Source organism: Triticum aestivum, chromosome 6B, assembly GCF_018294505.1.
Source record: "Triticum aestivum cultivar Chinese Spring chromosome 6B, IWGSC CS RefSeq v2.1, whole genome shotgun sequence".
Lineage (NCBI taxonomy): Eukaryota > Viridiplantae > Streptophyta > Magnoliopsida > Poales > Poaceae > Triticum > Triticum aestivum.
In genome coordinates, this window is record NC_057810.1 from 31,907,207 (window position 1) to 31,919,776 (window position 12,570).

The 12,570-nt window shown below is 42.9% G+C and overlaps 2 protein-coding genes across 3 annotated transcripts; one reads left to right on the plus strand and one right to left on the minus strand.

Annotated features, from left to right (window-relative positions):
- Positions 1-778: 778 nt before the first annotated feature.
- LOC123133294 (TATA box-binding protein-associated factor RNA polymerase I subunit B) lies at positions 779-4,668 on the minus strand. The gene is made up of 5 exons (XM_044552804.1): positions 4,135-4,668; positions 3,448-4,049; positions 3,204-3,360; positions 1,809-1,933; positions 779-1,648 (listed from the first exon to the last, which is right to left on the minus strand). The coding sequence occupies exons 1-5, from the start codon at positions 4,568-4,570 to the stop codon at positions 1,259-1,261; spliced, it is 1,710 nt and encodes a 569-aa protein (XP_044408739.1). The 5' UTR covers positions 4,571-4,668; the 3' UTR covers positions 779-1,258.
- Positions 4,669-5,851: 1,183 nt separating this feature from the next.
- LOC123135549 (probable NADPH:quinone oxidoreductase 2) lies at positions 5,852-7,028 on the plus strand. 2 transcript variants are annotated; one of them, XM_044554655.1, is made up of 4 exons: positions 5,852-6,084; positions 6,165-6,356; positions 6,463-6,707; positions 6,808-7,028. In XM_044554655.1, the coding sequence occupies exons 1-4, from the start codon at positions 5,979-5,981 to the stop codon at positions 6,895-6,897; spliced, it is 633 nt and encodes a 210-aa protein (XP_044410590.1). In that variant the 5' UTR covers positions 5,852-5,978; the 3' UTR covers positions 6,898-7,028. The 2 variants fall into 2 exon arrangements, with proteins under 2 accessions (XP_044410590.1, XP_044410591.1); XM_044554656.1 differs by having other exon boundaries at positions 6,463-6,966.
- Positions 7,029-12,570: the final 5,542 nt, after the last annotated feature.

Below are 12,570 nucleotides of genomic sequence, written 5' to 3' on the forward strand. Positions count from 1 at the left end.
GGGGGAATGTATCTGGTACCGGCGCCCGTAGAGCGTTTTAAAATGTTCAAAAAATTTGAAAAAATATATTTAGCACATTCATGTATGTTGTCGCAAAATTTTAAATTAAAAAACTAAAACATTACTTGAGCTACAAAAATAACAATTTCAACACTAGATAGTACATAACATAAGGGCTTTGGATTTGGTCCGTTATGACATTGATGTCAAAAATTCATTTTTGTATCTCATAGAATATTTTGAATTCTGATATGGAATTTTGTGACAACATACATTGATGTTGTCTTAATGTGCTAAATTGTTTTTAGATTTTTTAAAACATTTTACAATGCAATACGGCATACGGTGCACCAAATACATTCACTTAAAAAAGAGCAGGGGCCCTTCACCTGGAGCCCCTCGTGGGAACGAGGAAAACGACTTTTCGTGTGCTTTATACTTGTGGATTCAATGATGGGGCAACATATTTTAGCATATAATCATGCGTTAAGAAACAGTTTAGCATATATCATGGCCAGCTTGGTAAGCTACGTACAAAAAATTGCAATCAATGATAAAGAAAATGGCCATATCAAGCAAAGAATGGCCTTGGGAAGTTTTCCAAATTAATCTGCAAGTCGATATTTTGCTTTGAATTTGACCAAATAACCATGGCTTGGAGATATGAATACATAACAACAATGAAGAATTATTTCATGTAGAAATTAACATTATTTTTTCTAAGAATAGTTTTTCCTAGCTAAATCGAGCAGTACAAAACAAATCAATAACCTAAGAAACAACCAAGGCTCCATAGACATGAGGCGAAAAACTCTGGTACAACAATATATTCCTACATACAAACGATGAGGTGGATAGTCCATAAATAAGAAAGGGTGAAAACTTGTCAACTAAAATAAACTTCATAGTTGCCTTGGTCAGTTTTTACAATCGAGCTGATAAATCTCGCAGAAGATGACTATAACTTCTTGGCAAAGCTTGCCACCAAAGTTAACAACTGTCTACGGACATCTCCATGGGAATTGTTAGTACAAGTAGAGATACGGTTTACTGTTCCTGGTCATTTTGTCAGCAAGATCTTGCAAGAGAGTCCGTTGTTTGGATCCTCATCGTATGGTCCAGGATCATGAGATCCAAACTACAAACATAATCTCTTTTCTTGATAATAGAACGATAACCCATCACCAATTACAGACTTGGCAAGCTGGCAATCCATCAAAAAACTTCAGCCTGAAACATGTCTTTTCACACCATTTGCTTAGCCAGGTAGATTCTGCAAGGCATCCAAGCTTCTGTCAATTCTTTCTTCTATCCAGCCAAGTCTCCTCTCAAGTTTTAACACACTAGCATGCATAACCCTAATATCAACTTCCGCAAGCTTGGCAAATGAGCGTATCAAGAGGTAATAATCAGCATGTCCAGCACAAACAAGACGACCAGTCATTGTCTTCCTTCTATAGTGAAGGTAACCATCTGATCTTGGCCACTTCCTTGGTGGCATATAACAAAATCCGTGGTCTTCCATTTCTGACTTGATACTTTGTATCCCTGATGATGATGATGCGGAAAAGCACCTTGCACCAACAGAAGTCCCATCCCTACCTCGTTTATTCACTCCATTTGTGGTGTGCGCTTTTGAATTCTCATTCTACAGTGCAACAGGTTTATACATCAAATCAACAACAATCGCCACCAAAAGACATGTAGATAATCCTAGAGGTGCTACATTTGTACAAATTTGAAGTTCAAATATGCTGCGAATAAAAAAGGAATAAGAGTTGACAACAACATTAAGTTGGGTGCATCACCTCTCGTCCTTTGTACAGATCCTGGAAGATCTCTATTAAGTGCTCTTCTTCAACTGAGCACGCAATCCCAGGAAAAACAACATCTTTGCAATATCTGAGATATGAGTGAAGATCCTTCGAATAGTCTGCAGAATTAGAAAACTTCGTCAATTTTATACCACTATTAAGCATTTGGTCTAGTAAAAAGTACACCCTAGAATGCATTCACTCAGACACAAATCTGAGCAAATATATCACCATGAACATCGTATTAAAAAAAGGGCAGCCCGGTGCATGTAGCTCCCGCTTGCGCAGGGTCCGGGGAAGGGTCCGACCACTTCATGAACATCGTATTAAATAGATGAAAATGGAATGCACATTTTTCTTATCCAATATACTTTGCCATCATTGTACTTCTAAGATTTCCTTGATAATAAAAAACCAGACTAACCACGTCTAGCCTTTGGGGGCTATATTTAATAGAAGGGGCATCCTTGAGCACAAGGCGAGCGAGCCAAAACTCGAACACAGGCGGGCAGGCCGCGCACGCATGTGCCATGCCAACAGAGTGATGCTCTGTTCTCACTAAAGGGGAATTACTGAGCGCCATCCGTACAAAAGAAAGAGACAGGTGCAGCTCTGCCTTGGTTGGATTTTTGAAACATGGGATCCCTTGAAACATAATGAAATGTTCTAGAATACTCTTTGTCAGACCTCTATGTTTGTGTAAGAAAGAATGAGAATATGTCTTTTGGATAATCCAAAGGTACTAGCAGAAAACAGTATATTTCACTGGAAGATACTGGTGCATTATTTGTTGATTTCTGTAATGCTGCCTGGTGCAAATGCCCCATAAATGTTCAATTCTTGTGTTAGTCATTAACAAGCATAATGAAGCTCTCTATTTATAAGTGGGAAGATTGAGATCCTGGAAATGTGAACAGTTATTTATTGCAAACAAGGCCAGAAACTCCACACATACATCGATGTATTATTCTATTCATTACAACAATTTAAATTTTATTCTAGCAATTCTTGCCAGTTTATTACTAAGTAAATGTCCTAAAATTTGAAAATACACATATAACAATGGTCCATACTCCATACATATCCTAACCTAGTAACTGAAAATTACCATTGCAAGATAGACTAGTGGCTCTACACATAGGACAGGAGGGTATAACCTATTAAGTAGTAACATACGAAATACGACATGCCTACCATGGTAGATAGTACCATTACGTCCTATTCTCTGTTATGACATAGCTACTGTGCTAGAAGCTAGAATAGCATGTAATTGGCAACATAAGAGGTAAATATATAAATCGCTAATGGACAACATAAGGATGAGACCTGACATGAATATATTACAAGGAAAAAAATGATTTAGATGCAAAGCAATGGTCAAACAATTACCATGTGCAACGTCAATTTTATCATAGGCATCTGCAAGAGTCCAAAGCAATTCTTTTGTGCCAAACTCCTCACTGGTACCACCATCAGGTTTCATAGATGGTGCTAAATTTGCATCACCGTCAGACCCACCTCCATTTCTTGCTGCCTCGCAAATCTCCTTGGGAGAGAAAAAAGAAGTTCAGCCCATCATATTTATGGTAGATCTTACATGACATAAGCGAGTGACTCGATATGGAATACTCACCTCCCATATCCCTTGACCATTGATGTTATACTGAACTCTTAGAGCCACTATTAGTATAGCAATTACACAGACCCGTGTAGGCGGGACCCTGGCTGGATTACTAGACAACCACAGTTCTGAAGGCATAACCCACTCATAGATGCGGCAAGCGTGAGGGAGGATTCTTTCTACCGGCAGAGACAACTCATCCAAGTAGCGCTGAGCAATAGCATAGAAATTAACTGAAGGAAGCTGCAAGCCTATTCTTTGTGCTATGAACCCGGCGGCCGCTTCCAGCTGCCACGCTCCAATCACTCGGACTGGCCTGAACAGTTGCCTCGCATTCAGAGGGCAGTGTTTTAGAGGGCTCCCAAGAAGCTTGTCCACTTCGGTAAAAACTGCCACGTAAGGAAGCTTACCCTCCATCGCCCACCTATAAATGTCGGTCGGTAGGACGGCTTCCCGGGCAATATGGCAGGACAGGAAACAGATAGACAATGTCGAGTACAGCGGCAGCATCGTCCTCAGCGAGCGCAGAAAGATGAACTCGACCCTTCGCCTGTCTTTTCGAGGCGAGGCTTCATCCGCGCGTTCACACTTCACCTCTTGCGGTTCCTGCTGGCCTGGACACAAAGACACTACATATGTTGATCAAGTTTGTTCTGGTCTTTCAATGGTGATAACTGAACAGGAGCTTAAAATTGACACCTCCGCTGGCAGAGCGCTTAATTAGTCTCTGCGTGGCCTCGGCCTCGGCGAGCACCTTCCGCGCCCACATTCCGTCGAACACCTTGGAGGCGGCCACCCAGCGCAGCCAGACGGTTCCGGCCACGCTGCAGACGAGCGCGCCCACCCGGTACCTCTCCACCAGCACTTGCAGCTGCCGCTGCAGGATCACCTGCAGCCCCTCCACGTAGCGCCGCCGGACCTGAGCCCCCAGCTCGTGGGATTCTTCGAAGGGAGGGGCAGCAGGGGGTTGCCCGGGGTAAGGAATTGGGTAGGGCGCCGGGGTTTTGGTGGGCTGGGAAACTCGGTGAAAGGACATGTCGCCTGGGTGTCGAGGTCGCCGTAGCACCGCCCGCAGTAGAAGCGGCCGTCCTCGGTGTCGTCGAGGCTGTAGTCGTCCTTGAAGCCGCATCGGCATTGCAGGCGGATGCTTCCGCCGCCGCCGCCGCCGTCATCCATGGGAGCGGCCGCTCGCGACCGCGCAGCGGATTCACCTAGCTGCACAACTGCCGGGTATTTTTTTCGGCCTGTTAATGTTAGATGGGCTGCAGTTGGGTTAGTAGGGTTGACATGGGCTTATGTTGTGGAGTGTTTTTTTTTTCAAATTTGCAAACTTGTGAACATGTTTTTTAATTCATGACCAATTTTTTTAATTCATGACGGGAAAACTTCTCAAATTCATGAACACTTATTGATTTCGCCAAATTTTAAAAATTAGCAGTAAAAGCCAGCCGGTTACTTCCTTGAGATAACATACCGACAACAGAAGAAAAAACGAGCAAGCACACGCGGGCGAACAGGCAGCCCATTGGGTGCACCCCTGTGCACTGTACCAGCACGTCGCCGCTCAAGGCGTTGTATATGAGGTCAGTGCCCTACTACTGAAGAGGGCAGTGCAGTGTTGAGCAGATGCGCTCGTATTGTGACGGTGGCCGCTCCGCATCAACATGGGAAGCGAGGGAGGACCTTGCATCATTCGCTTGCCTATCTCAATCATGTCCGGGAGTTACCACCAAGCGGCGGTTTGCATGCTCAGCACCCCAAATTATTTCGAATTTCCTTGCAATGAAGAAGAGAGACCCAGTGCATAGAAACTCCCACACAAGGTGGGGCGTGGGGAGGGATTATAGGAATTTAGTCTTACCCCTGCAAAGTACAATGCTATGAGGCTGGTTCAAACTCAGGACCTTTAGGCACAAGTGGGGAGGACTTCACCACTGCGCCAGGCCTGCCCTCTTGGAAGTGCAATGCCGAGGATTTCCTACTCGAGGGCGATACGATAGGACACGTCGCCGAAGGATATCTCTAAAGTTTTTTTTTCGGCAACTGTTCTTTTGTCAAAAGAGTATGTAAACCGGTTCAATTAGAGTGGTTTCCATGGTTGAACAAAAAATCAACCTGGTAGCCACATAAACCATCATTTTCGCATGGCGGCTACATATAGCGAAAGGATATCAGAAAGTGCAGATATAGTGTAGCATAAACATGGCAGCAAAAAATCTGCCATATATAAATAAATAAAATCAAGAATGTGCGCATATAGTGTAGTACCAACATGGCATCAAATAGCTGCCATATTATCACAAATTAAGTAGAGATGCAGTTGCTGGTCATTTTCCACTCCAGTTATTTGGAATTATTATGCGTGGAAAGAGACGGGGGCGTACCAACCATGATTGGATTGGATTGGGTGCCAGAAGATGGTTGGTGAGTCGGTCGGGTGTTGTCGATAAGGCGGCACAGAAGGGAAAGCACCAACGCACCAGATTAACGTTTTCTTCATTCAGTCATACTACCGCCCTCTGCAGCACCAGACTGCATCACGCATGGCAGCTCCGGCGGCGCAGCCGCCGCCAAAGACCGTCCTGCGGGTGGCGGCGATCTCCGGCTCGCTGCGCAGGGCGTCGGCCAACACCGGCCTCATCCGCGCCGGTAAGTCCCTTGCACCCAAGGCCTCCTTCCTGTTTACCGTCCGTCAGTTCGTGTGGCTCACGACCTGGGTGTGAAGCCAGCCGCGGAGATCTGCGGGGAGTCCATCCCGGGCCTGCACATCGACCACGTCGACATCTCGGAGCTGCCGCTGCTCAACACCGACCTCGAGGCCGGCGGCCGGTTCCCGCCGGCCGTCGAGGCGTTCCGCGACAAGGTCCGCGCGGCCGATTGCTTCCTCTTCGCCTCGCCCGAGTACAACTACTCCATTTCAGGTGCCCGATTAATTCTCCTGACTGCCACTCCGCCGGAATCCTTCCATCCTTCCTTCATTCTCTAACTGCATATATGCTTTCTGCGGCTCTCCTCCCTACCTACCAGGGCCTCTGAAGAACGCGCTGGACTGGGGATCACGGCCGCCCAACTGCTGGGCCGACCGAGCCGCGGCGATGCTGAGCGCGTCGGGCGGCTCCGGCGGCAGCCGGTCGCAGTACCACATCCGGCAGGTCGGGGTGTTTCTTGACATCCACTTCATCAACAGGCCGGAGGTCTTCACCAAGGCACACCTGCCCCCGAGAAAGTTCGACGCGGACGGCAACCTCATCGACTCGGAGACCAAGGAGCAGGTCAGGAAGATGCTCCTCTCGCTGCAAGCCTTCGCACTCAGGCTCCAGGGTGCAGACTCTGTCTGAACAGGGGAACTGATGCCTGAATTTGTTTCTTCAGACGAACGGTGGTGCTCTGCTCGTTAGATGGACTGAGCAGATCGTCACAAACTCCAAATGCGAAAGCCATATACTGGTTGATGCTCCATGATATCTGGAATAATTCTTCATCTGCGACTGAACATTCCGGTGGCACAGTAATGCAAATCTATTTTTATTATCTTGCCCCTTGGTAATTTTGTTAAGTAACTATGCCCGCTCAAAATGGAGCGCCCTCCTTCACTCGCTCCGTGGAGCCCTCTCCTCGCTCGATGAATTTACCAATTATTTGTCTTTTATTAATTTTTATCTTTTCACAATCATTAATATTTAAGAAATATCTTGAAGATTTTTTTAATTAAAATACATTTTACATTTGTTATATTCTCAAATATATTTCAAATACATGAATTTTTAAATTTATGAATAGTATTTTCTAATTTGTGAATATTTTTCAAATTTGCTAATATTTTTAAAATTCATGAATATTCTTTTAGCAATTATGGTTTTATTAATTTACAATAGTTTTTAAAAAACTTTGAACATCTTTTAATTTAACATACTTTTTCAAATAATAAACGTTAGCCGTTTTTTCTGAGCTAGCACTGAGGCGAGCGGAAAAAAAATAAACGAGCGAGTGAAGGAGGGAGCCGACTTGAATCTTGAGCAAGCTAGGGCTTCATAGACCACATTATAAAAATAACTTCATCCTTTCAACATTGAACATGAGCTTTTAAGGGGCTCACACAACGAATACCGACAGATACTGATGTCGAAATGTGTAAGGACACCACAATCATGCATCAAACAAGTCCACTCTCCTCTCAAAAGAAATACCATCTTCAATCACTAGTAGAAAAACACCTAATAGTCCCAGTTCGTAAGGGCCTTTAGTCCCGGGTTACTAATACCTTCACCCATTAGTCCCGGTTCAAACACGAACCGGGACCAATGTGCCTCCACGTGGCCCTGTGCGCCGAGCCCAGTCAGGGGGCCTTTGGTCCTTTTTTAGAAAAGTGGCTGCTTTAGGGGTTTTGGGGGTTATTTTTAGGTTTTTATTAGCTAGCTAATAGAGAGAAGTGTCCTCTCTTATATCTTCGTCCTTGGTTTACAAACGCTGCTGCTATATATGTTCATTTCACCCGCTGATATAATAACTCATGCATGCTCGCATCATACATCATTATATATAATAACAAGTCCTACTAATCATGCATCATCATACAACTTCTACTCGTTATTAATAATAAGTCATACAATCATCATCCTTATAGTCATCGAACCCAACCCTACATAATTGTTCTTAATTAGCACATGATCATCAGCATCAGGTAGAACATGACCTAAACACCCTTAAGGTAAAATAGCATAAAACAATATAGACCCTGACTCTCCATTATGAAGAATGGCGATCATCCTGTCTCCAGTTCTTGCCCTCCGCTGATTGTTGCTTCCAAGAAGCTCCTTACGACTGTCCATACATTTTTTCCATTCTTTGATTGTCATGTCTCCACTTCTTTTAGAAACCCGGTATGGACAGTTCAGATTCGTAGGAAGATCTGATTGTATGTTCAAAACATGAAGGCTACCGTGTGTATACATCAGATGAGGCACACAATCATTCGGTATTATCTGTTGAAAAACATAGTAATAACTTCATAGTTAGCAATGATGTACTAGTTTTAGAAGTGTGCAAAAAGATGCACGGATGTCTTTTTATTCTACATAGTAAAAATCTTACCAGGGTATCTCCATGGTAGTTACCATAGTTCAACACATGCACTAGTGGCACGTATTGACCATAATGTTGAGGAGTTTGATTGTAGATATTGTAATTCTCAAGATCAGTACAAAATGCGACCAGATGATTTTTCTCCTGATAAGTTAATTCGGAGCCTTCGGTGTACTAGGTTCTGTCTACCATCTTCCGCACATTCTTTGAAGAATGAAAATAAGCTGTCAATGGAAATAAGTTGTCAAATATTTTAAAATAAACAATATAAATTACTTAATAACTATGTTAAGCTCACATGGGGGAAGAATTGGAGGTGTATCCACAAGGACAAAAATTGAAGGCCTCTCTTGCGCGATTGTAGGATCACCAAGATCCATGGTGACAAGCATACCCTCATCAAAACCATACATCTTTCAAAGTGCTTCCCAGTTTTTGCAACCAAAATGGGTTACACTCTGAGCATTGTACAACTTTACTTGAAAATCCACACCATGATGGGTACTTAGGATAATTTTTTTTTGGTTTCCATACTTTCATGGTCTTCAAAACCCATCCTCTCCAAGACATAGCGTCTTCCAAAGCATGGGAAAAGCTAGTCGAATTGGAAAATATGAAAAATACACGTTAAAAAAGTTGAAGTCGTGCTTAATTACGAAAAAAACTATTGTCGTCGTTGCGTACCGTATGAACATCGAAGGTCTCCTCGAGCTTAATGCTGAAGCGCCGATCTTCGTCCAGCTCAATGAAGCTGTCGCACATACCTCGGTCGTCGTGGCACCAGTCGCACTCCCCCGGATGGTTTTCATCGTCCGACTACAACATTTCCGGCCTAAGTTCATAATTCAAACATTAAATATATGTACTAAAAAACCTAAATTAGATCATTATTATTAATCACGGGGTGACTATCGGTGATGGTATGTAGCTCCTCCTTTCATTCCCGAGTGCGTTATTACAACAACTTGTCTAGCACAAGGGAATAAAGGAGAAGTTACCCCCACGACGGCCTGGATGATGGAGGGGGCTCCTAGATTTCTGCATGGAGAGTGCTCTTCAATTTTAGTATTCAAAGTAGGAGTACTTTTCCAATATGAGCATTCAATAAGCAAAACCAAATCGTAAAATAAAGTAGTATTCAAATTAGCATGCATCCAATTATAACCAAAAGTACATCATCTCTTGTGTCCATACATGGTCGAATACTCCTCGAATACTATCATACATATAGCATCGCTAATTAATACAGCTAGAACCGTAGCGCCCGACGGGTATCGTCGTGGGCGGTGAACCATGTAGCGACGGACGTGCTCGTCCTCCTCGCTGACACGGTGACGTACCACCTCCGTGGTGTCCGGAAGCCTCGGCACCGTCACTGGCCCACGCGACCGCCACCAAACAAGGATCGGGTCAACAACGGGCTGCCTCCTCACCAACCTACGTCCCCCAGAAGGTAGCACCTCCCAATACCAGCCCGGCGGAGCCCAGTCCCGAACATGGCCCTGATCAAGAAGGCCTCCACCGCCGAGTCGACGACGACGAGGATGCGGGATAGGCATCGCCGACGTCAATGCGGGAACTACGTACTTCTATATATAGTTAAATAAAGTAGTTTTATTAATTAAATCAACCTCTCTAGTTCAACTACTAAGCACTTACTATAAATAAATAAAGTAGCACTTACTATAAATAAATAAAGTAGCACTTACTACAAACTACTTCTATATATAGTTAAATAAAGTAGCACTTACTACAAACTACTTCTATATATAGTTAAATAAAATAGTTCTATTAATTAAATCAACTATACAAACTATACTAAGCACTTACTATAAATAAATAAAGTAGCGAAAACTCAAAACGGTGCCCGGGCTCATCTGCTCCCTCTCAGCAAAAAATTCAAAACAAATACTAGAAAAATTCAAAAAATTCCAAATTTTTTTGTGGTGGTAGATAATTTGACGTGTGAGGTGCCCCCCAAAATTCAACCTATTTGGACATCTGAGAAGCTCTCGGAAAAAAAGACAAATCGGGTCAAAACAGTGTGTGAACAGTGAACATTTTTACATACCCTGATTTTGTCTTTTTTGCCGAGAGCTGCTCAGATGCCCAAATGAGGTGAATTTTGGGGCGCACCTCACGCGTCAAATTATCTACCACCATAAAAAAATTGGAATTTTTTGAATTTTTCTAGTATTTTTATTGAATTTTTTTCTAAGCACGGGTGCAGATGAGCCCGGATGCAGACAAAGTAGCACTTACTATATAATACTTATTAAAAATAAACTAGTATTTTCCTAACTAAGTAATATTTTTCTAACTAATTATATTACCAAAAAAACTAAATAAAATAGTAATTATGTTTTTCTAACTAGCTAGTTCAATTATAGTACTTTTACTAACACAATCTAAATATGAACAAATTAATTACACCAAAAAAATCTATTAACAGAAAAAAATCTAACACAATATGAATAAATTAATTACACCAAAAAATCTATTAATAGAAAAAAAATCTAAGACAATATGAATAAATTAATTACACAATCTAAATTAACATACTATGAACTACATATCTAAATTACTACACATCTAATCTAACAAAAAAATCTATAAACTACAAAAAATCTAACAAAAATCATACAAAGTTGCTCACGGCGAGGTCGACGGCGACGGCTAGGTGCGGCAGGGCGGGTCGGGGCGGCGACGGCGTCGGGGCGGGGCGGCGAGGTCGGGGCGGGGCGGCGACATCGGGGCGGGGCGGCAACGGCGTCGGGGCGGGGCGGGGCGGCGACGGCGAGGTGGCGGCAGGCGACGACGCGCGGCGTCGGGAGAGATCGAGGAGGAGGAGAGATCGAAGTGGGGATGTGGTTCTCAAATTTTCCTTATATAGCAAAGGCTTTGGTCCCGGTTGGTGGCTCCAACCGGGACTAATGCACCCTTTAGTCCCGGTTGGTAGCACCAACCGGGACCAACGACCTCTTTTCAGCAGCCCAAAGGGCGGGAAGCAGAGGGTTTTGGTCCCGATTGGTGCCACCAACCGGGACTAAAGGGTGGGCATTGGTCCCGGTTGGAGCCGCCAACCGGGACCAATGGTCGTGTGTTGGCACGGTGCGGTACGAAAGTTTAGTCCCACCTCGCTAGCTGAGAGGGGCACGCAGTGGTTTATAAGCCACACTGTCGCACCCCTCTCGAGCTCCTCTCCACTGCAGGCTTACGGGTCTACTTACTACTGCTTTGTCTGATGGGCCTACTGGGCCACCTGCGGGCCTGAATCCTGGCCCATGGTGGGTTTCTAGTCGTATTCAGGCCGTGGCGGCCCAGTAGGAGGCACTTTTTTTCTTTACTTATTGTTGCTATTTTTATTTTTTTCCCAGATTTTTTGTTTTGTTTTCTGCATTATTTATTTTCTTTTGTTTTTTTGCTTTATTTTTGAATTCTTTTTGCTTTTAGTTTTAGAAAAATTATAAACTTTCTGTTAGTGTCATTAGTTCTCAAATTTGAAAACACTTTTTTTATTTTTTTTATTTGTTTCGTGCTTTATTTATTTTATTTTGTTTCTACTTACAACAAAATACTTATCGTTGCTATTTTTATTTTTTCCCAGATTTTTTCTTTTGTTTTCTGCATTATTTATTTTCTTTTGTTTTTTAATTCTTTTTGCTTTTAGTTTTAGAAACAACATAAACTTTCTGTTAGTGCCATTAGTTTTCAAATTTGAATACACTTTTTTTGTTTTTTTTGCTTTATTTATTTTATTTTGTTTCTACTTACAACAAAATATTTATTATTGCTATTTTATTTTATTTCCCCTTTTTTTGTTTTGTTTTCTGCATTATTTTTTTTCTTTTGTTTTCTGCATTAAAGCATTTCAAGTGAACTCTGAAAAATTTGAAAGTTGAAACTTGGCATGGTATCACGAGGGCTGAACCAGAAGACATTAAAGCATTATGTGTCGGGACTAAAGAGGGGCATTGGTCCCGGTTGTTGCCACCAACCGGTACCAATGGACCCGTCTAATTACTTATTTATATTCTGCAGCTGTTTTTTAGT